Source organism: Argiope bruennichi, chromosome 6 (genome assembly GCF_947563725.1).
Source record: "Argiope bruennichi chromosome 6, qqArgBrue1.1, whole genome shotgun sequence".
NCBI lineage: Eukaryota > Metazoa > Arthropoda > Arachnida > Araneae > Araneidae > Argiope > Argiope bruennichi.
The window spans coordinates 113123705-113149538 of NC_079156.1; the positions used below are offsets into that span (position 1 = coordinate 113123705).

Genomic DNA, 25834 nt, shown 5'->3' on the forward strand with positions numbered 1-25834 from the left:
TCGTTTTCTCGTTTGATACTTGTACACATCTGGGAAAGAAACAAAATAACAACAAAAACACGAAACAGCGCCACCCATCAGCTGATAATCATGTGATATATATAGACCAATGAAGATCCATTTCCGGTTGAAAAAGGCAGAAAAAGTTGATTGTCGTAACCTTGATGCTTAGTCGTGAAATTACCGTTCGTGAATACCAATGATCATTGGTTGATGATTAATCGTTGATCATGGGTTGAACGATCCGATGTTTAGCAACCGGTTTGGTGAATACGGCCGGAAGCCAAACTAATTTGTTTACTTCTCTATTTTTTCATCCTAAAACGAATCTCAAGACACGAATCACACTTCCAATCAGTGACACATTTTAGGTTTTTGCATGAAAGGACGAATCTAAGAAAACGAATTATATTTCTAATAATTTTCTGAAGTACGATAATCAAAAAATCGGCATCTAATTTGATTGATTACTAAGAAATTGTGAAATTTGTTAATAAAATATTTGAATTTGGAATTAAAATCATGAATGAATTTGGACTTAAAAAACTGGCAGATGATTACAAAAATCCATATGCTTTTTCAATAATTTGGTCGAAAATCGTTGTTGGTGTATGCGATCTAATAACTTCTACTTCACCTTTTCTGAAGAAAGTTGGGGAAAACTGGCAATGTTTTGATTTTTATTTATTCAACTGTGTGCTTGAGTTAAAATATTTGTTATAAGTGTTAATCAAATGATAAAATAAGAAATTGAATTGGTAAGTATAAGTAGCGAATTTGAAATCATATAATTATTCATATTGATGTTACCGAGCTGTTCATCTAAAAGGCTTTCAATGTAATAAATAAGGGAAATTTATCGTTATAAACATTTACGTGTAAATACTATTATTTTTTAGAAATTTATTATTTGATACTTTTGGTCTTTTTTTCCGAATTTTCTATTGCATGTAATGAAAAAAGTGCGTTAGTTCAAACAATGTTCAAGCAATTTTGGTAAACTTTTCAATTGAAATTATTTGGACCCCAAAATTATTTGTTGTTCGTATTGATTTGTTTATCTGTAATAAGTACATAAGGTAGTGATTCTAGCTTTTATTTTCAATACTTTAAGCCTTTAATATTAAAAGTTACTTAAAAATTGGAATCTAAAAAAAAAAAAAAGAAAAGAAAAACGTGGAATGCAAATTTTGATATTCATATTAAAATTGTACATTTGGTAGAATATCAAAATCGAAAATCGAACTAATTTCAGATGTTTATACCCTGTCAACCTGTATAAAAACAATTAATATTAATTGGAGAAATTAATTTAATCATATGAATTTGATTAATTGAATGCTTGAATATAAAATGGCAAAATTCCTTTAACTGAACTTGGGGCTATCATGATAATTTGCAGGCAAGAATGTTTTGTTTGTAACGACATTATATAATTTTATATACTTTTTTCTTTTCATTTGTGAAATGCTAATTAAATCTTGAAGATTTTCCCTTTTTAGAGAATATTTGAGTTTGAAAAATTTCCCTTCTGTTTTGTCATTTCTGTTTAATTTTTTTCTAAATCATTCTGTTTTTATTACGTGGTGATAATTCTTTTATAGAACAATGTCTTATTTTGCTAATAACTCTTTTTTCGATATTTTGATTTAATTAAGCTACCATCAATTTTTACTCTGAAACATTGTTGAAATAATTAAAGATAACAGAATGTAATCGGAATTTTTTATAATAGATTAAAATGAAAATTCTTGCAAAATGGAGTCTGAGCCTGTTTCTTTTTTATTAATGTATAAAAACTGTGAATAGATTTAAATTTGATAATGTATGCATTGAAGGATAATAATAATAATAAAAAGTATATGTGTATAAAATAGCTCTGGTATATATTTTTTAGCATTTTTCTATTAGCTGAATTTCTCTGCTATGAAGTTTAAATGTTGTTATGATTCTGTTAATATTATCACTAAGAATTATTACCTGGATTTGATATGTTTTTATTTGAGGCTATGAATATGAATGTTATTTTTAAAATTATTATAGTATTGTAATTAAAATTTAGTATATATCTGAATAATTTTGAGCATACATATTGGGAATTTTTTTAAAAATCAGAATGTTCTAAATTTTTATTCTAAATTTTTCTCTTATTTCCTGATTCAAATCAAACCTCTTTTATTTAATTATTTCCAACATGCACTCTAAAAACTACTTTTTGCTTGTTTCCCACATCATAATTGATATTTATCATATCCCTAGCACCTATGCAGTTGCTTCAAAGATACCTCAGATTCACTTTCCTAAGTTGACTCAGATCAAGGAAATATCTTCCAGATTCTCTTAGTAAAACCACTAAAAGGAAAAAATTCTGTCACTTTTGCTTTTGTCTACGAGCAAACGAGCGCATCCCACTTTTGCCCCGTGTACAAATTATGCTTCTTGTGGTAAAATAAATTTAAGTTCATTCATAAAGTATCTTTCTTCTGATCATGTATCTGCCAAAGCTATGCTATTTGTTTGTGGCAGTACTTAATTTTTGCTTCTGTGTAATTTTTTGTTATTTATAGTTATGCTATTTTTATTTAATATGAAGAGTTTTAATTGATTCTTTTAATTTAAAATATATAAAGCTGTTTTTTTTTTCCTCTTTTAGACAAGCAACATTTGATGCTATTAACTTGAATATTAAGTAAAATGGCTTCCAGTATTTAATCACTGTTGTATGGATCACTTTTATTAATCCAATTCTATGGATTCTTCAAAAATTACAATGAATACTGATAGCTCTAGTAAACAGGTTAGTTTATTTATTTGATATTTTAACGTGATAATTATGCATGTTCATTGCAAATGAATTTTATGAGTTGATTTTGTATATGAAATCAGTTTAAAAGTGTTAAAAAATTATTCTTATTTCAAATTTTAGGGGAAATTTTACAGGTATTTGTACTGTTAGTTTCATAAGTATGTAATATTTAAAGGTGTGCAGTCTTTATTAAATATAGAACTTTTTGTATATTTTATTTTTTTAATGTTATTTTTTGAATAACCCATTATTGTGAAATTATTATTACTTAATTTCTAGCTAGATGAAAAGTAAACAAATTAGTTTTAAATTTTTTCTTATTTGATCCAACCATGGTAAATTATAAATTAAGCTGGTATTGGTGGGTCACTAATTAAGTTATGCAGCTGTTTTAAACAAAAGATTCACTTATTTAAACAATTAAATTTCTGTAGTTCTTACCTTAACTTATTGACATCCTCTTAATTTAAAGCCTAATAAGAAAAACCAATTTAAATAATATTAAACCATTGAAATTAATTATGAAGCAATATTAAATTTGCAGTTTTTTATTTTAATAATTTTACTAAGAACATTTATAAAAAAAGTGGTAAAAATTTATTTGAAAATACTTTATTCATGTACATTTAAAAAAAATGTAATGTAGCAAAATATCCAAAAATAAAAACTGTTTTCAAATTCTAAAATCTCATTGTCTAAAAATAAACTGAAACAAACAAAAAAAAAAATCAAAATAATAATGTTTTAACTTCTAAAATTTGTTTGTGTATATCTATTCATAGTTGTTTAGAATTTGAAAATACCCTTTGATTTCTTAGACAAAAAAAAAAAATATATATATATATATATATATATATATATATATATATATATATTTGTTTAGTTGTAACAAGGAAATGTAATTACCTATAAATAGGATGCTAGAATAAACTGTTCAACTTAAATTATGAGATTCCTTAGTTCAGAAATGTAGATATGTCACCATATACCCTTCCGTAGGGATCGTGATTCTCAGTTTTCTTAAATTATTATGTAGTAGGACTGAGTAGATTTCTTTAATACTTTCTTTTTTTATATGGTAATTATTATGATGATTTTCTTAGGAACTTTACAGAAAAACTCATTATTTAAAATGAGTTTTTAGATACTGAGGTAATCATAAGCTTTTGATAACTTATAAAGATAACTGGACAAAAACAAACAAAATTTTGATGGGATTATTGAAGTTAGAAACAGGTAGCTGAATTATTAATATTTTCGTCAATACAAAATTTAATAATTTTATTCTATGAAAAAGAAATCTGATAATCTGATTTTTCAGAATATCTAATTTAATTCTTTGTTTACTCCACTCTCTACCACACACTAATTACTGGTTAAAATAAAAAAAAAAAAGTAGATATTAAGAACTTTGTGATATTTCATTTTAAGAAATACAAATTATTTTAGAGGCACATGAATTATTATTTTAGCCGAATGGTGATCTTTCAAAGAAAGACACAGAAAAAGTTGTATCTTTTTCTCCACGTCCTCAAAGGGTGTTGAGACTTAACAGGCGAGGTTTTATCCTATCCAGTCAAGAAAAACATCATGACAAAGTTTCATCAGAAAAAAATCCCACAATGTATGTATATTAATTTTTAAAAAAAAATTAATTAAACATTTTAATATACTTTATGCTTTATTTGATTATTTGAAAGTTATTAAAAGTAATCATATAATTTGAAGAACTTTAGTTTCTATTTTCATCCAAAAGAAATGCAAGTTAAATTAACACTGAATAAGATATTTTTTGGATTTTTCCACATGCATATTGGTAATTACTATTGTTATTTTATATCTTGATATGTTTTATAAAACTCCAATATAGTTTGTGTATGAAATATATATTATAATTACTATTTTTTTTTATTGTTCAGTTTGCTTTGTGGATTAGATGTTACCAACTCTTTTTCAGTTAAAAGTAATAGTGTCTACATTTAAAAAATATGCATGAGGATTAATCCAAACTAAAAAGTTGTACTCTGAGTAATCATGGATTACAAAATTCTGTAGTAAAAATAAAAGATATATATTTTTAAAAAATTAACTAACTTTTGGGAATAATACTTATACTTTTTTTATAATATAGTAATAATATTGCATAACTGTTTGTTTCTATTAAACTAAACAATGTTCTCTTATTATATTTATAGAAATTTGAAGAACAATCAGCATAAAGACTCTAGTGCTGTTCAGGGTGCAGCTAATGGTGGCCAAAAATTAATATCACCTGTTTCTTCTGAAAAGAAAATAATCAAGTTGAATTGTTCATCAAAGTATTCACCTGCAGAATCTGTAAATAATTTAAAAAGGACCTCCAGTGAATCTGATTCAAATTCTGTGGTAAGAACATTTTTTTAAATACTTCGAAAGAATAGTAATATTATAGTTTTGGTTAAAGTTTTCTGTAAGTGCAAGCATAATACAATGTATTAAGAAGGCTTTAATTTTTTTCCTTCTGCCTAACCTATATGTATACATTTACTCTTCCTTGTTTATTTATAAAAACAAAAGAAGAATCTGGCAGCATACTTATTTATAGGTACTCATTTGAATGTCTACCTAAATACTGCATGTCTGCTGTAATCATGGTTCATTAGTTAATTTCCAGATTGTTTGAGATTGACTTTGACTTCAAATTGAAAACAGACTTTAAACAGTTATATCTTATGCTGTTTGAGTTTAAAAAAATGCACAGCTGGTAAAATTACAAACTCTCTTTTTACTGTTCGCCAGTCCTGTCAATCATATTTAGTAAAACATTCCTTATATCATATATCTAATATTTCTTGTCCTCTTATATTTTTTGTAAAAAAGTACATTCTTCTGCAACTATAAATAACAAAGCTATAGTTCTTTGAATTTCTTTATTGTTCGTCAATCAACGATCACCTTAAGAAAGTACTGTGGATTTTCCTTCTGAAGTCTATTGAAATGATTTAAAAATTATCTTAAAATAAGTATATTCAAAGTTGTATTATTTGACTAGTATTAGTTTCCAAAAAGTGGAACTTTTTTTTTTTTAAAAAAAAGCACTAACATATCAAGAATATATATTTTGTTTAAAATATCAGTATGTCAAGGATATATATCAATATGATTAACTGGTTTAAAGAGACTGCATAAAAATTTTCTTTTTTAATTTTCTCATATATATATTTATTAAATGAAGTAACAAAAAATACAATTCATTTATCATTTAGAATATTTTTTTAATAAGAAATATATGTCCATCCTTAATGATTCTTAGAAATGATATTTTGGGCTGTGATTAGAATATTGTACATCGCCTGTAAAGTATTAACAAAAGTGCTTGACTATTAGTTATAAAAAAAGTTTGCTACATTGAAAAGTAGCAAAGGTGCAGAATTTTAATTTCTATGAAGAAAATATTAGAAAACATATCATTCTGCTGCAGGAAAAATATTTGCAATGTAGCAGGTCAGTCATAAAAGTGGGCTATACTTCAATTGCATAAAATTGGGGACCTTTGGTAAACCTGTATGGATGAACAATATAAGAAACAATAATTAAGAAGTATCAACCTTTGAAATGAGTTTAGCTTTTTTATTGAATTTTTTTGTTTGCTCCTTGGCAGTTTTTGGCAATTTTTACTTGGCATTTAGTAATAGGTACCTGAAACTGAAATTTGTGATTTTGATGCATTGTTTCCAACCTACTGAAATTAACATTTGACATAGAGCTACTATTATAAATACAAAATCACATACCAGATTTTAAATATTTATGTCATCATATTTTTACGTTGTCACATTTACATGCTTGTAAAAGTACAAAAAGACAGAAAAATCAACTCTTTGATGGATTTATTGTCTAATTTGTTTGGTTTTTACACTTTAGATATTTAAATCTTGTGTGCCAAATTATTTTCATTTAGCATTTCTACATTTTATAGTTATTGTGTTAACTTATATTTGAACAGACTTTCTCTGAATAGATTTTTCTTAAATCTTGATAAAAGTCTTCAATTTGGTGTTATGCCCATATACTGAATTTCATCTTTCTAGCTCAATGCCTTTTTATGTTCACAGACTGACAGATATTATTCCAAAAAAAAAATATTTCTGACCGAGTGGAATTAGAACCGTAGCGTTTCGTCATATTTTTGATTATAATTTTTTTTTGACAATTGCATTATTTTCTTTATACTTAATGTCTGAAAAAAATTAATAAAGTATTAAAAATTATCTAAAAATATACATGCAATGAAATGACAGCACTGATATGATTGCTGTAACTAACAATTAGAATCAAGTTTTAAAGGTTCCTTTAATATGAAAAGATTTAATTTATGAAGTATAATCAATTGCACTCTTTAAAAACAAGTGCTGAATAAATAAATTAAAAACTTTCATATTGGAATTTTGATGCGGCTCATAAAAAGTCCATATTCTTAATACGGAAATACATTTGGGCACTGGATTTGAATTTACTTTTTATGAATGGTACATCTAAAAGATAATTAGTATATCTCTGAATTTAAAGGACTTAATATTTTGTAAATAGAACTCAAATCAAATATAAATTAGTAAACTTTTTATTGCATGATGGTATTCTACTACCTGTTATATTATTCTAATTTTGATTAATTTTAATTAGTATTTCTCATATTGTATTTAATTTTTTCAACCTGTGAATAATGAGCTTTCGTAATGGAAAAATAGAGTAGCTCTTTATACTATTATGATGATTATAATCAAATATGATATTTTGTTACATCTTGAATGATAATTAATTAAATTTATTTTTCATAGTTCAAAAGTTTAAAGTATTGTTTCTCTTGGTAATTTTATAGAGCACTGCATGTACTTCCAATTTAAGTAGAATTTGATGTTAGGAATTGTAATCAATATATTGAATATACATTGTTAATGAATGAGACAGGATAAAAGTTAATCCCCTTTCAGGAGACAATATGTTTTCTAACAGTGAATGATAAAATTAGTCATGAAGCAAAAGTTAATGCCAAAGAACATTTAGGAAAGGGAATAAGATTATTAAAAATGTCTGAAATGAAAATTGCTTTAATGCTGGATTTTTTTTTCTCTCTTTATTCAATTGTAGATAATTGTAATATACTTGATGCCTATTGTATTTGTAGACCTATATCCAATTTTTAAATCATTGGAAAGGTATATATTTCTCGTTAGAAAAATGCTCTGAATGATTTGAAGAATTACATTTTGTTGTTTGAATCAATAATTATACTCCTGAAAAAAATTATGGAGTCAGGATTCTTCTACAATTTCCCATTTCTGTTAATTATATTTAATGACATATTTTTGAAACAATTAAAAAAAACCCAGTCTTATATGATTGAAACTTTAAATGTTTTAATATCACTATTTTCAGTCATTTAAATCCGTAATCTATGCTTCATTGAAATAGATTTTGAGTGGCCTAAAATAATGTATTTCAAACCTCCAAAATTTTATTACTTTTGTCCCTAGAAAAATAGAACATTCTTTTGTCAAGAATAATTTATTAAATGTTTGGCCAGTATGATTGGAAGATTATATATAACGATTTATACTTCATTTTTTTTCCTTTTTGCATTTTATTTACTGACTCAAACAACACATTAGTATAGTATTTTACATTATTTAAGATTTTTCTTACTAGAAGTAAATACCTATTTGTAATGGTTTTGAAATTAGTTATTGAGATATATTGATACATTTTTTAATTATCTAGAATAGGCATATAGGAATATCAAGGCATTAATTTTACTAATAAACACCTAGAAGGAATATTTGCTCATTTCTCACTAGTAACTTTTTGTGGCTTCTGACAAAATCAATTTTTTATCAGAGAAGTAATTGATTAAAGTTTTTGTGTTTAAAAATTTTCCATGTAGTGATTTCATATATATTTTTTAATAAACGGGTGAAAAAAGTCTGATTGCATAGCATTTACAATTTAATATCACAGTTATAAGAATGATCCGATTTCTCTTTCATTTACTAAACGAAGAAGATTCATAACTCTCCAAATTATTATTGGAAAGATGCAGCTCTGATGCTCTTTGTATCGATACCCATGCTTATATTTTTGTTGCATTTATTTTCTTCAAATAAAATAATCATTGCTCGGTATATCTTTGTATTTTTCATTTGCATAGCAGTAACTCTACTTAACCTAACTTATAGAAATTTGCCGTGTCAGATTTGATTGATAATTTTTCTCAAAATTGTGGAAATCACTATTAAGAATCCAGATTTACTAACTGAACATGTTTTAAATCCTAGAACACCATCTGTATATACAGTTAAAAAATAAATGTATTATGATCTTTTGATTCTAGGCTTGAGAAAAATTCTTTCATGATCTAACGACAGGAATTAGCTAGGAAACAAAATGTTTTCTCTTTTAAAATAATTGGAAGGTCAAGGCTGTTACCTGCCTACAGAATTATTATTCTTTCTTTACTTCTTTAGCAATCAATCTACTCATGATATTAAGAATTAAGTTGAAGGTAAAAAAAAATTAACTGTGTACTGAAGACTGCTCTGGAACTTTCTCCCTATTGATTTGTTGTCACAATACATAACTTAAAACCATAATGGCATTTTCATTTTCAGAACCCCCCCCCCCATCATCTCTTTTCTATTTGACTCTCGTAATTATTTTAAATGTTCATTTGATGAACCCAACTGCACATCCTGAATTCTTTGCTAAATTTTAAAATACACAAAATTGAGGGAAAAAAGTTTAATGCGAAATAAACTGAACTGTAAATATGAAAAATAAAGTGGTAAGTAGATATTTGAATTTTATAAACTAAACCATTGTAACATAATGTTTTAGGCTTTATTTTACATGTAAATGGGATAAATTTATTAGTCTAATTACCAATTAAATAACAATGGCTCGCAGAAACAAAAATTATAATTTAAAATTCTCATGCTGCACTTAAAAGTGTAGGAATTATGAAATATAACTAAAATTTTGTGTATTTTCATTATTAAAATCTCTTATTGATTTATGAAAATTGTAGAACTAAATTAGTATCATTAAAAAGATATTCTTTTAAAGTTGAAACCTACAATCACTTTTGTGTTACATTGCTCTTGAAAGTTACGGTGGGGAAAACACCAGTTCTGCTACTTTTAATATTAAAATAATAATAATTTTAAAATATGTTTATATCTAATTAGGCAAGAAGTTTCAATGGTTTAAAATATAAAATTTCCAAAAGCAAATAAATTTTTGTATCATGTAATTGAATTTGCCTAAAAGCATTTCCCTGAAAAGTTTGTAGATATATAAAGTTCAGGAATAGGAAAAATATGCAATACTAAGATAGTGCTTGATTCAAAATGCTATAGAAATTAATGAGCAGGTGGAGAGTAAATATTAAATTATATAAATGAAACATGTTTCACTTTAGTGTTTCTATGTCTTTCAGAAACTATGAATATCAAAGTTATTTCAGCATGCAGTACATCAACTTTGTTTAATCTACATAGTCGAGTATAACTAAAATATTTTTTAATCGTGAAACTTGCTTTTTTGCTGTTATTTGTCATATCTTAAACAATATTTCTTTATATAAAGTAGTGAATTTCATGAAATGATTCAGAATAAGATTAATTGTATAATTAATTCAATTAATATAGGCTTGAATAGGTCCAATACAATAAAAACTGGAGTAGTTTTAATAATGCCTAATTACTTTTAAAAGTTTAGTTCCTTTTATTGTCTCTTTAATTTTCTATAAAAATGCTAATTACATTTCTTCTTTAAAATTACAGAATAAGAATGCTCAGGAGGTTCAACCAAAAAAGAAGCACAAAGTGATAACATGGCCTTGACAAATACTGCTAATGTGAAATTGTACATAAACTGTTACCTGAACAACTTTAGCACAGATCTGTTTCTGTGAAAATCTTCACTCTTCATCAAGTCTGGAGCAACAAATTGTCATTTTATATAGTATGTATTCACAGAAATAAATGCTTCCAATAAATATATTTTAATCATTTATCTTTAAAGGTTTCTGGATTGCATTTTTTTATTACAGAAATACAATAGTAGTAGAAAAAAAAATGATTGACTTTTAATAATACAAATGACAGATTTAATGACACAGATGAAATTTACAAATATGATTCTTGTCACATTATTGGAGCTCTCATAGGACCAGCAATTGGACCAATTGGCATCATTGTGACTGGTGCTCTCACTCCTGTAAAAATATGTCAATTTAGTGTCATGCATTAATTACTCTATTAGTAAAAATACTTAAAAATTATGATATAATATGATATTACAGTATTTTATATAATATATAGATTTAATTGCCTTTCTTACTATAAAGATAGAGTAAAATGGGATATTTTGAATTTATATAGAATGCCCATTATAATCTTAATTCAATAGCTAATTCCTAAATAATTAGAGTTACAACAGTCTTCAACTAAAACTATATATGCCTAACTAATATAAAAAAAAATTATAAAGCCTAAATTTTTATAGGTTTTTATTAGTCATCTTTAGTAAAATATGTGAAATTCTAACATTTTAAACAAATAAATTAAAAATTCATTTCTTCAGTGATAAAACCAAGCTCTGAATATCATTATTTTAATCAATGGTCACCTTAAAGGAATGGAGTCAATGAATGGATAATCTTCATTCAAACAGATCATTAAATATCTAAATTAGTAACATTTAAGATTCTTACAAATGTGTCAAGTTTTGATTGTAGAAGTGCTTTTTCAAATATTGTTTATTTTGTTAGTATGTAAAGAATATTTCGCACAAGACCAATTAGAACTGGAAATTGTATAAAAATTAACATTTCATCATTTTTTAAAGAATATATTTCTTGTTTCAAATTATATGCAATATGATTCCTTATATTATTCAATTCATTTTTCCCCAATGAAAAGCATATGCATATCTAATAGTTTAGAAATTAGCTATTGGACTATGATTAAAATAGACATTGTAAATGTATGTAATCTGTAGGATTTTACATATAATTTACTCCATAAAGTTGAATGATGAAAAATAAATGTAGAGTTTTTAATTTCTTATAAGAATTTATAAGAAACATACTGATAATAAATACAAATCGGCAAAAATTTATGAGCAGACAATATGAACATTCAGACAGTTGGATAAGTTTCGGTTAGCAGTGGAGAAAATAAATCTAAAATTTGACCTATTTTCAGGGAAGTAGGAGTTCAAAGATGAATGCAGTGATTGACATGTTGAGTCCAAATATTTTAGTTATAATCATGTCTAGAGGTGACATAAGACTTTTTGCTATTAATATTAAACTAAGTTTTAACACAGAATAGGTAAATTACACGGTAATTAAACCTTAACTCTAACAGCAATGAGAAGTTATAAACTGTCCAAAATGATGGAGTTTTTATTTATTTATTTTTATCTATAGGAAGGTTGTGAGAAAATGGGATTTAAGATTAATCTTAGATGGTTGAAGAGAAACAAAACTGGATAAATAACTAAATATTCGCCTTAGATTATAGATAGCATAGAAATTACGAAACATAGAATTAAATGTAAAAGCAATGAAGGTATGATTAAACACTAGAATGTCTTACTGAAAAGTAATCGAAAACATTTCAGAATTTGTTATGTATACCAAAATTTTTTCAAATACATCACACACAATAATGGACATTTAAAAAGAGACCAAAATTCTAGTCATATTGTCGGTAGTAGAAAATTTAAATTGTGTTATTTAAATGAAATTTACATAATAAATTTTTTGGAATCAGTACATAAATAGTTTTACAATGGCTTTATAATGTGCAAATGATCTCATATGTATTAATTAATGCTCTCTTTCAACCTTTAAAACCAGGATTAACAAAAAAGCTTATTTTTATATATGTAACTACTTCTTACAGCATGTTCATTATATTTGTATGTATTAATGCTTACTATAGACTTCAATTAAATATCTTACAAAACTTGGTTTTAATGTTTCCTTTAGTGAAAGCACTTTTAATTAATTTTTAACAGCGACTATAATTTTATCTGAATACAAATGTTCAGGACTACAAGTCTAAATAAGTTATCACTTAACTAAGTCTATAAATTAGAGTTTAACAAGATTTAGATTATATTTTAAATTGTTAATGAATCATAATTTAGTTTAGAAAATTACCAGGCATCATCATGTTATGTGGAACAGGTGCAGGAGGTCCCATCACTGGCATAGGACCACGCATTGGAGCAGCAATTGGACCCATAGGAGGAGGTCCCATAACTGGCATTCCTTGCCCTGGAGCCACAGGTCGAGGTGGACCTAATAATAAATATTAAAAAAAAAGATGAATTTTAATAAATGCTTATGTATATTTCATAATAGTTCACAGCCCATAAAAATTTATATTTTCATCCTGACATATAGTTTACACACTTGATAAATTCTGCATACATTTTATCAAAATACATATTTAAATCCTAGTTTGAATGTATGAGATTAACACAATAGTGCAAGTTCAGAATAAAACAATTGCTAGCAGAGACTAATTTTTTAAATTCAGAATCTTTAATAAACACATAGCCTCCACATGGATATGAAGGGTTAAAAGCATCCAGAAGATTTTTAAATGGTAGAAATGCAAAACATAATTTGATACATGCTTTCTTTTTTTATGTACGCTCTTCAGTAAAATAGAAATTGGCTCTTGCATATAATTTCAAAAAAACATCTTTCTCTAAATATAAACATACATAAATTTATAGATTTATTCATTGTATTTATTTGTTAGTGATATATTTAATGCTTTTTTTTTTTAATTTCTGGAATTATATACCAGATATAGAAAGTTTCAAAAACTAATAATTTACCTTTCTATTTCATTATAATTTGGAAAATCATTTGTTATATAACAATCTACACAAAGAATGTATCTCATTTATAGAGAATTGATTTTAATCATCTAACCAGAAGAAACTTCATTTTCCAAGAAATATTAGTTTTCATAAAATTAAAAGATATATAAGGAGAATATTTGTAATCAATAGCAAAGATTTTTCTCAAAAAATCACTAATGTTTTTAGAGTTCATTTTAATAATCAAATCGAATGCAAAAATTCCCTTGGTCTTGTTATGGTTGCACATTCTAAAAATGCTTGCTTTGTTAAATAAGAAAAATATTCTGCTAGAATGTTTTTCTATTCAACTTCTTTAACGAGCATGATTAATACAATATAATTACAATGAATAATTATAAATAAATGTACAGACATGGTACCATTAATACATAATCATTGAAAATGATTAATATTGAACCACAAAGCTGTATTAAACAGTCAAGTTATGATACAAATTGTAATGCAGTGAAAAGTAAGCATAGATTAAGAAAGCCACTTAAAGAGATCGATTGATTTTACTTAAAGAAATACAATTCTATCTGTATAGAGAAAGTATGTAAATAGATTGTTACAACAATTCTTTCTTTCTTTCTTTTTTTTTTTTTTTTGGAAAATATTTAATATTTCACACTGAAGAAAATAATAGTGTATATTTTAATCTAATAATAATAATCTATTATGAAAACATTTCAAATAAAATCATACCTTGAAGATTTGGAGGAGGAGGGATCATTACTCCACCAGGGGGTTTAGCAGCATTCTGGAACTGACCTGACTGTATTTTTCCAGCTTTAAATGCAGCCGCTGCAAAGAAAAATAATTTATATAAAGTAATCAGTTGTTAAAAAAAATCTTAAACAAATGAAAAAAAAAAAGGGCAAAATATAAAGAATATCATATAAATTAACAATTAAATCTCTCTAAAAAAAAGGATATAAAATCATATACAAATCCAGTTAAGGAATTTATAATCAACCTTTTTTTTGATATTTTACACTTTAAAAGAACCCCCCCCCCAAATGACTATACATAAAATGTTGAGTAAATAGTAATAATTTAAAACATGCCATTATGACATAGGCTTGGACAAAAAACAATCAAACCGCTCTTCATAAAATAGGGAACATGCTAAACAAACATCATGAAGAAAAATAAGTTCGATTAAATGAACAAAATGAATAAATTTATACAAAAAGTGCTTGAGATATTGAAAATATTGTTGAATTTTTTATATAAAAGAAAATTAATCAAGCTCAAAATGATTAACAATGCTAAATACCCTAAAATCTGTCATAGTACAGATGTGTCATGCTTTCATTATTTCCATGAAAAACAAGTATCTTCATTTATCAAAATATTGTATACATACTTTTAGAAATTATTTAAGATAATTACATTGGAAATTCTGATATTTTTTAAATTTCAATATAAGTTAGACAAGGGGGGGGGGGAGTGAATACATTCTACTTTTTAATAATTTATATCTTTATGCTAACTAGTTGCATTTTATTTTAATAATACAAACCACAAATATATGATCGTCAAAACTCATAGATATCTATGAAAATTTGAACAAAATCCATTCAAAGAAAGCTTATCAGTCTAACAATTCAAATAAAACTTAATATAATAACTATAAAATGAAGAGAACTAGATTCATAAAATTTGTTATATTGATTTAACATCAAACTGTAGATGCTTATCATATTTGGAACCAATTCCATCAAGAGATTGTCTGTCGATCTGTATTTTCATAAACATACGAATGTGATAAGTGAAAAACGTAATGACCAAAATGTATGGAATTTGGCATGAGATCTTATGACTGCAACTGTTGTTTTGTGTAAAATTTTAGATTAAACTGAACAGAAAAAAAGTATTCACTAATGATTGCATGCCAATATGTTCTTTTATAACTATTATTTGCCAATGGGCTTAATAATACCTTAGAATATTTATAAGACCACATGAGAAAATTTCAAAGACTTCTTTTATTTTTTTTTATAAATATAATTCTTAAAAATCTTGAAGAGGGATCAAATAAATAGTTAAGTAATAATTTATGAGTAATTTTCCTTTAAACTTAAAATGACAATAACAAATTGAGAATACTGATTTTTTTTTTTTTTTTTTTTTTTTTTGCAAATCATGTATTTTTTGCATTTTATTGAGGTGTTAAGATCACTACAACTAGAAAAATTTATGCTGTATAGAAAAGGTGCAATACATTTCACAATTTTTATACTTCATACGAATAAATGAAAGTAACTGAACTAATTTCAACATCAAAATACTAAATAAATTTTTGAGATAAATATAAAATTAAAAAAAAAATGCCTACAGATTATTATTTATATATTAAAATTAAACAAAACATATTACACAAATTGTAACAAAACGTCATAAGTAAATTTTCTATAGATTCATTTTACAAGATTAATTACCATGAATAAATCAGCTTTATAAAAGTTACTTTAAACTTTTGCATTCTGTATTTTATTTTCAATATTAATATATAATAGAAAAATAATAACATAGACAGAAGATTAAAGCTATGGCTTAAAATTTTTTAAATACAGAATTAATTTCATTCTGGGACAAAACTTTAATTAATGATACTAGGCAAAGAGTATGGAACTAGATTCCACCCTTATGTTTTGAAATTAAATACAAAATGCTTTTAGTTCCTTTTATACATTTATTTTTTAAGCAACTATTGACATTAATGAATATTTGTAAGAATGTTATTCATTAACAATAATACTATAAGCATGAAAGCCTTTATAAATTAGGTTAACTATGGTAAGATATAATTTTACTCTCTTAATGTGGTATGCTATGTATAGAGAATTACACTTCTTATTCTTACACCATGATGCCAAGAAAAACTCCTCCACACCATAATGCCGAGAAATTTTTTTGAGTTGCCATTTAAACATATTATTTACAAAGGAAATAAAATGGAAAGGAACAAAAATCAAGTTATGAGGATATAAGCAATATACAGTTATTTTTTTAAGTTTCTTAAATTTATAAAACATCTTATTTCCTAATTAGGCAATTTGAACATATCAGTTGCAAAAATGCTTGTTTATATAAAATTAAAAACTTATTAAGATAAGAAAAATAAAATGAACATACTTGTTGCATCAATAAGACTTTGGGCCTGATCCTCCATCCACTTTTGGTAGTAAAATTTAACATTATCTTTATGTTTTCGTCCATTACAATGTGTTTTTCTTACAGATGGCTAAAATATTAATAAATAAAATTATCAGATTCTAAAGAAAACACTTATACAACTATGAATATACTACTTAACAACATGCATCTTTCTGATATACAAACCTTGCAAATAGATTTCCCTAGATGCACTGATATATATAACATAATTCTGGTGTCAATATCTTTCACCATAATGTAAAATGAGATGCCCAAGAGAAACAATATTAACTTTTAAAGTAATTGAATTCTACTTACAGTGGGTAAAAAAAGTTTCCGCACGGAAGACTAAAATAAAAATAAACTAGCATAATTTCTAATCTTTGCTTTTTATCTTTATAAACTACTTATATTTTGTTAATATGAGTCTTTAAAAGGGAGTTCTATAATAAATTTCTCTTTTTTACAAAACTCAGCAAGTCTGTTTGCAATTTTTAAGATAAATGACGAAGTATCATGCAAAAAAAGTTTCCGTATGCAATATGCAAATTTCTCCTGACGTGCTCTACAACTAATTCACAGTAAATATTCGAAGTTTGATGGTTTGTCAGAGTGAAGAATATGATATAACAACAGTTGTTTAATTCCAATGTTTCCCTGATCGTCTTAAAATGGAAATTCAGAAATCCATTCAAGAGTTAATGATTCGGTTGCGAAAAAATGGATTATTTATGAAAAAAATCAGTGAAATGACTTACAAACCAAAATCTACAGTGGAGTATATTATTGAAAGATACAGTGATGTGTAAAAATTTGAGGATAGAGATTGATCTGAAAGAACTCCGAAGTTAAATAGCTTGCATAAAAGAAATATCATGTGTAAGGTGCAAGATAATCCCTCGGATTAGTGCATTTCAACTTGCAACTGATTTAATGGTTAATTACAACATTAAATTCACATCTTAAATTGCGAGAAACATCATTTCAAAAAAGGTTATAATGGATGTGGGGCCCGTAAGAAGCCTGTTATAAGTCTCTGCTACAGAAAAAGAGTCTCGAGTTTACAAAGAAGCATATAAGCAAGCCTCTATCTTTTTGGGAATCGGTCCTTTTTTTAGTGATGAATCAAAATTTAATATCTGTGGGTCAGATGGTCGAGTTATGATCTGGAGGGAATCAAAACAACATATATTACTCAAGAACTTATGTGGAACCGTAAAGCATGGGGATGGTTAGAACATGGTATGAGGGTATATAAGTGCTACTGGTGTCGGAAATTTATGTTTTATAGATGAAAATATGGATAGGTACATGCATCTTGACATTCTAAAACTAAATGTTTTAACCAATGTAGAAAAACTGTCCCTTGGAATGGACTTTACTTTTCAACAGGACAACGATCCTAGGCACACCTCCAAGATTTGTCAAGAGTAATGTCTCTATCATGTTAATAAACAGCTTCATAGCCTTCCCCAGTCTCCCGATTTAATCCTTATAGGACATTTATTGGAAGAAATTGGTCGTGAACTAAAAAAATATGACATAAAGAACAAGGTTGAACTCAAAAGGGTCATTTAAGACATTTGGAGTAGTATTCCTCCAGAAACAACAAAAAAATCTGATGGGGGTTATGCCACAACATTTGAGAGAAGAGAAAAAGGCCAAAGGAAGGCCAACCGATCATTAAATGCAAGTTGGTCAGCATAAAAAATGTTTTTCATATACTATGTAAATACCGTACGGAAACTTTTTTGTTCCTTATTAGTGGCATTTTCTTATTCTTTCAATTTAAGTATTTAATTTTCTTCATATTTTTTCCTTTATAATATTCTTAAATAATAAATGAAATTGTGTTAAACCAATTTGAAGATTTTCATTTTCGTAAAAAAATATTTTGTGCCAAAAATTAAACTTTTATTAACAGTCATAGCAGCGTACGGAAACTTTTTTTACCCACTGTATGTTTCAAAATAATACAGAATACTAAAAACTATTTTTACTACATCTGATATTTTTAACTGAATTGAATTTACAACATAAATTCAACTACAAAAGGGAAGTTTACTCCTTTTGATAGATAATAGGTTATAAAACTAAGGCAAATAACTTTATTAAGAAATTTTAACCCTTAATTTATTGTCACTTTTTAAAAATCAAATTACCTTTAACTCTTATTACAAGTAAAAATCAGCAGTCAAATTAGACAAAATAAATAATATTCCATTAAAAATTTATGGAAAAAAAAAGTTCTATTATTTATTAAATAATAGAAATGGATTGTAAATTTTGGATAAACAAGTTTAAACACATATTACAAGAAACTTGGGTTTAAAAACATACAGTGCTCTTATTTTGTAATTATGAAGTTTACATAATACATTAAATACAGCGCGTGAAGGGTTAGCATGGTTTGGGGTGAAAAAAATAGGGGGAAAAAAACACTTTATCCAAGTTTTAAAATGCAGACTTTTTTAAAATCTAATATCTGGAGTAAAATAAGAGAATTGCTGAGAGAGAAAAAATTCTAGCTTATTGTTAAAATTCATCCAACTCATTAATATAATAAGAAATTGAAAAAAAAATTACACATTTAACAACTTATTGCTTTTAAAAAATTACAACTTGGCAACATTTGCACTACCATGTTCCAATTATCCTGTATGGGTAAATCTGGATGTAAAAGAAAAATAATTTAAGAGTGAAACCATGATTTAAATACTTGGTATTCAAACTGGAATTTTAATAGCATTCTTAATATTTTTATATATTTCATGGATACTTAAGAATTTTCTTTCTTTTATTTATAAATCGTGTCTTAATTTCCTCATGGTACTGCTTTTAATACTTAAGTTTTTCACTTTCAACTTCGACCATCAGATTTTTGATTTTTTTTATATATTTTAATATAACTGAAAGTGTATTTTAAAATTTTTTAAATTCTTTTCTTCTTTTTGGATTTCTAATATATTTCAAAATTCAACTTTATAATAATGAAAGACTGAAATTAATCTTTATCAAACTAACTACAAGATACAGCTTCATGTATTGAATCAACAATGAATAAATATAATAATGAATAAAAATTTCATTCTGAATATATTTAATTACTGTAATGCTATCAAAAGTATACAACCATACAAAATTTCAGATTTCTAACATATTAGGAAGCAAGTAAATAATCAAATATAAAAACCTATCTTTAGAATTCCAAAATAAATAAAGGAAAAAAGAGTGCTTTAATAAAAAAAAAAAAATTACTTCACAAAATGCAATAATTGCTTTAATATGTATCCTTGCAAGCCTTTCCTAGGCAACTATTTAGAAAATAACTTTTTAAACTAAAAGTGTTCATATAAGGTGTTGGTAAGATAGCAGAATCGTATATAACACTCTTGTCAAAACAGAAATTATAGTCAAACCTATAAAAACTTGCCATAGTAACTAACATAATGTGAAATTAAAAAGATTCACACATTTGGCCATCTTTATTAAAATTATAACTTAACATCATTAATCCAATTTTTATACGGCCAAAGTAAATTATATGCATCAAATTTGAGGTCGTAAAAACATGCTTATTCAGATATGTAATAACAATCTTGAGCATTGATAAAAGATTTTAATATGAAAATATCCCTAAACATTTGTTAAAATATTGCTCTAAATTTTTAAACCTCTAATTAATGCTTATTTTCTAATATGTACAATTGAGAATGAAGAAAGATTGTTAATAATTAGATTTCAGAATACTTTGAAATTAAAAATATAGTGAATCAAAATAGTTCTGGACAATTTTTTATAATAATTATTCCTCATTATGCCTAGTAAAGAGAGATTAGAATATTTGCAAGCCAATAACAAAATACATTCATCATAATACATTTTAATTACAGCTTTTCAAAATTAAAAGAACTTCAAATTATTCTAAGTTAACTTAAGAGAAATTATTTACATTATTCAAAAGGATACTTACAGAGTCATGAGTCAAATAGGTATCGCAATAATCACAATAATACCTATACAATAGATGAAAAAAAAGAAATAGTCAGCATTAATTATTTGCTTGAATTATATTAAGTATAGCATATGAAATTTAATCAACAAATAAGAAAAAGAATTTCAAAATTTTAAAAAATAAAATATAAAAAACAATGTAAAAAAAAACTGACAAAGAAAATAGTATAATGATTCAATACTGTTAGTAAAAATGCAAGACATAGAAATTTCTAGCAAACTAGGTAACAGAAATAAATCTTCTTAAAATCATGGATATAACGAAAAATAAAAATTAATTACTTCGGCATAGTAGAACTACAAAAAAATATGAATATTGATGAAAAAATCAGACACAAAATACAGAAAGAGAACAAGACAGCAGTCACAAAATTTTTCTCTTGAACAAAATAAGTTTATCACTATTTCAATAAACCTTTGCTTAAATTCACTTCAGTTCATAAATCTATTAAAGAAGACAAAAATTGAGTCACGTGGTACGGTACAAAATCTATGCGAATTGCGAATAAAAAAAAAAATGGAGAATACATGATGTAATGTGATTTTATTCATAATATCAAAAAATTGCAAATACCAGAGATGAAGAGAAATATGATTCAATCATTGGCATGAACTTCGCAGCTTCTTTTTCGATCACAGATTTGATACTTAGGATAATTCTTCAGTTTTCCAAGAACCTTCTAAGCAATCCCAAAATTACTCAACGGCTATCTACATCAAACACATCGAAGAAATAATCTGAATATAGATGCTCTTCTCTGTACAACCAGGAAAAAAAAAGTGGACTAACTTTAAAGCATTAAATCATTAAGTGGGGGGAGGGATAGGTCAAAGACATGTGCTTAGTATGCTAACAAAAAAGATAAACTTTCAACGTAGGATAGTGATTGAGATGAAGAATGAAAGGAATGCAATTGTAATGAATGTTTTATTGGATTTTATTCATCTGCAATCAAAATCACAAATGAAGTTCAGTAATGTTGGTTCATTTTCTATATTTGTGAATTCTGATATTGCAACTGTAGCGGATTGTTACGAGCGAGGATAGAACCTGAGACCTTGTGGCTCGCAGCCCAGTAACATGAACACAATATAAAAGCAATTGCCCGTGTAGCGTAGCTGTTAACTGGCTTATAAGCTTTCACCACACAACCAAGAATAAGGATCGATCCAGGTGCCATGTATGGAAAATATACAAAACTAAAAACCCAAATTGTTTAGCAAGAATAATAAAGAAGGTCGTTTTTATTTGAAAACATTTTGACACTGATATAAAGTTTTTTAAAAATTAAAAATGCAATTGAATTAAGAATAACTGGCAGCAGATTCTACAAATAACAACAAAAGGTGTTTGTTATAAAAAAAATAGTGAATTATATATCTTTAGTATCTTTGATTTGTATCAAAGATATCTTTGGCGAATTTTGATAAAGCAATTACACAAAAGTTCTAGAATTGATTGGTTGCATGAAGAATCTGTGGTATAGATTTGTAGTGATTTGGTAATAGCGAGGACCGAACACGCAACGTTCGTAGCCGAGTAACATGGCCACTCGGTAAAATGATCACTCCTGTCCAGGAGCTGTTATCTGCTTATAAAGCTTCACCACAGATTACAAACGCATATAGGAAATTGGGAACTGATATTTAATTCCCCAAGGAATTATATTTAAAAACAATGTTTAAAATCATAGCTTCATCCAACTTTTGACAAATGAAATAAAAAAAAAAAATTCAAATATCTGCATATTAAAAAACAGCATTTTACATTTATGAGATCATGTAAGAGTCAGCTTTTTAAACATCCAAAAATACGATTTTATAGGGTCTAGTAATCGGGATAGGGTATTTTTTATATTTCTTTTTCATGGTCTTACGAGGTTCCAAATAGAACTGTCCTCCGTGCGAGCATTTGTAATTTTGTCAAAGAAGCTGTTTTGTTCAATTTTATAATTCAGTTTTGCACTTTCTTTGTTAGGTTTATAAGGTTTTTATTGTTAGGTTTAGGTTAGATAATTAGTAATACAGAAGGAAAAAGGTACTAATACACAGTAAAATATTTCAGAGAATTTTTATTTAATATAAGGGACATAAACATTAAATTATGAAGCATAAATAAAAAAAATTCTATTATTAAAATCTGGTAATTTCTTTTTTACAAAATAATAATGATCTTTTTTATATTAAAATGTTTCTTTTTTATATATTATTAAATGTTTTCAGGAATATTTTAATTCCCCGTTTTCTGCTTCTTGCTCACAATATTTAATGATATTATGTAAAATTTTCTTCGCACCATTCATGAAGACTTTTTTTATCATTTTTAGCTACACATATCAATACGAAATTTTGAATTAAAATAAAATGCTGTTAGAAATAACAAACACTCACATACACGTGAAAAAGAAAAATTGAATTAAAAAGTATCTATCCGCCTCTCACTCCTTAATGAGATGGAATCGTCGAAATGGGATCGTCTCGAATCCGTTGACGGACAGTAGCTAAAGATGCTTTGTGCAAGGAAGGAAGTATTGACATCAGTTTGTTCTTGTTTTTATATGACATTTTTAAAATAGGCCAACATTTCCAAAAATAATTTTCTTTTTTTGTCTACCATAAACCTTATTTATTTTGTCCAGACTACATATGAGTTTGACATATTTGCTATAAAAAATAAAAGGAATTTATGTAGAAACTAAGCATTTTAAAATGCAATTGGAGTAAGATTTAGTGTAAATATTTAAAATAAATTATTGAATCCATGGGTCAAGAATCCTTTTAATTAAATAAATGTCGATTTGATGATATCTATAATTTGATGCTAATTGATATTGATAATTTGATGTCAGCTAATTACATATTACATTATTTTTTATTATGTACAAGTTAAGATTTTTGAACGTTGATTCCAAAGAGATATATAAAGCAGATTGTAAGAGAAACTGGTAATGCAAAATATCATATGTGCGGTATATTGTAAATAAAGTATAAGCATGTAATTTAAACACAGCAAATATTTTAATAAATTTAACCCTGAAGTTATGATTAGGGTAATTTTGAAAGGATTAAGCTACAGAATAGTATTAAAATGCTTTTTTACGCAATATAAAATTTTCTATGTATACAGTCTACAAAGGATTAAGAATCAAGAAAAATAATTTTAATTAAAAAAATATTTTTATATTAGATTTTGAAAGCAGAGAATATATAGTAATACAAACATAAATTCCATTAATGTATAAAAATAACTATGACTAAGCATACAAAATATTATTACAACTTGCAAATTCATATATAAAGCAAATTTATTCAGCAGATCGATTACAGCAAAGGGTTATAGCAACTCCATTTCTCTATTCTAAAATTGAATATACTTTAAAAATCTAAAATAATTTTGAATAATGCAGAATATTTATGCAATGCAAAGATGTTTATTTAAAAAAAATTACTGGATTTTGACTAATTTACCCACATTAAAGGTTTGATTATTTCATTGAACTTGATACCATCTAAAAGTTTTACATTTTTTCAATATCATATATATATATATATATATATATATATATATATATATTCTAAAATAAAATGCAAGATATTAAACCACTGCAAAATTCTTGATTCCAGAAATTATAAAAACAAAAAAACTAGAATTCAATCAGTCCAGTACAATAAAAAAAATCTAAAGCTATTCTAATATTCAATATACGCACTTAAGAGGAACAGAAGTAATAGCCATTATTCATTTCACCCAGATTCCGTATTAAGGATATTTAACTGACTTTTATATTAATTTTATCGCATAAGAGTAGTTGGTATTTGAATTAAATCAATCACACTCAAAAAATATATGAAATCAAATTTTAATAGTGGAACATGACTCATTATATGCAAACACAAATAAGTTATCATTACAAGATATGATGGAAATCTTTTAACAATCATTAAACATAAATCTTTGAAAAAATAAAATAAGATTTATCTTTAGAAAAATTCTGAAATTAATGAAATATAAAAGGTTTTTTTATCATATTAATATACATATTTTTAATATATAAAAAATCGTTTGCAGTGTTTTTCTTTTCAGCATGTTATGAAATTATAACTGCTACAGAATAAAAAAAGATCCCTAATTTTAAACATGCATTACCATTCAATATAAAGATTTTTTCAATAAACATTTTTACTTTCAAATGAAGAAAAGCATTTCCTTTAAAAATTTTACAAGGAAAAATCTTGTTATAAAAGACCATTGTATTAGGCTTGAACAATAACAAAACCCCTCAAATAACTTTAATAATAATATTTGATAAACAAATACAATTTAAAAATCTTAAGAAATCAAAAGCAAGAAGATTTTGACCTAGCTGGATGCAAGACATACATTGAATTCCCAGTTTGATATAGAATTTATTTACTCAAGTGAGGATAATTTTTTTGTCCATTTTTTATATCAATTGTTAATGAAATGCTTTATTTTAAATTATAGAAATAGCTGTGCATTAGATTTATTGCCAACATATGTAAACTTCATAAGAATATATGGGCAAAACATTTCAGGTAAATAAAGTAGGAATTTCCAAATATAACTTACATGCTTAATGATCTGAAAAAAATGACAAAGAAAACTTCATAAAAAGTTATTTTATTAATAAAGATAAATATTAATTAGAACTGACATCTAATCTTATATCTACTTAACTAACATGGACAGTTAAACAGAAATATGTGATGACCTATACACGATTCAAAATATTTTGAATAGTGTACAGCTTGCAATTCTTGCATCTTTAGTAAACATTAATTCACTAAATAATTACATTTGTAAATGATTGAAAGATAATAGTTTTTCAAATGCACACTATAACTGCATTTATAAATAACAGAAAATATTTCAAATTGCTAATATTAAATTATTAAGGCTTTTGGATG

General features: G+C 25.8%; 2 protein-coding genes across 2 annotated transcripts; one reads left to right on the forward strand and one right to left on the reverse strand.

Annotated features, from left to right (window-relative positions):
* Window positions 1-635: 635 nt before the first annotated feature.
* On the forward strand, window positions 636-10855 carry LOC129972898 (uncharacterized). The gene is made up of 5 exons (XM_056087206.1): window positions 636-758; window positions 2654-2797; window positions 4279-4430; window positions 5002-5191; window positions 10624-10855. The coding sequence occupies exons 2-5, from the start codon at window positions 2750-2752 to the stop codon at window positions 10681-10683; spliced, it is 450 nt and encodes a 149-aa protein (XP_055943181.1). The 5' UTR covers window positions 636-758; window positions 2654-2749; the 3' UTR covers window positions 10684-10855.
* On the reverse strand, window positions 10829-21321 carry LOC129972897 (U1 small nuclear ribonucleoprotein C-like). Its single transcript, XM_056087205.1, has 6 exons — window positions 21188-21321; window positions 20865-20907; window positions 16871-16979; window positions 14435-14533; window positions 13014-13154; window positions 10829-11057 (listed from the first exon to the last, which is right to left on the reverse strand). The coding sequence occupies exons 1-6, from the start codon at window positions 21193-21195 to the stop codon at window positions 10987-10989; spliced, it is 471 nt and encodes a 156-aa protein (XP_055943180.1). The 5' UTR covers window positions 21196-21321; the 3' UTR covers window positions 10829-10986.
* Window positions 21322-25834: the final 4513 nt, after the last annotated feature.

What these genes read in the sequence shown, in the direction of transcription:
- LOC129972897 (XM_056087205.1), bottom strand. An exon ending in TCCTCCTCCAAATCTTCAAG is followed by an intron (nt 13,155 to 14,434) that starts GTATGATTTTAT and finishes ATTTATTATTAG; the next exon opens with GTCCACCTCGACCTGTGGCT. An exon ending in ACATAACATGATGATGCCTG is followed by an intron (nt 11,058 to 13,013) that starts GTAATTTTCTAA and finishes ATATTTTTACAG; the next exon opens with GAGTGAGAGCACCAGTCACA.
- LOC129972898 (XM_056087206.1), top strand. Translation starts at nt 2,750, where the DNA reads ATGGATTCTTCAAAAATTACAATGAATACTGATAGCTCTAGTAAACAG. An exon ending in CTGATAGCTCTAGTAAACAG is followed by an intron (nt 2,798 to 4,278) that starts GTTAGTTTATTT and finishes TTATTATTTTAG; the next exon opens with CCGAATGGTGATCTTTCAAA. An exon ending in TCAGAAAAAAATCCCACAAT is followed by an intron (nt 4,431 to 5,001) that starts GTATGTATATTA and finishes TTATATTTATAG; the next exon opens with AAATTTGAAGAACAATCAGC.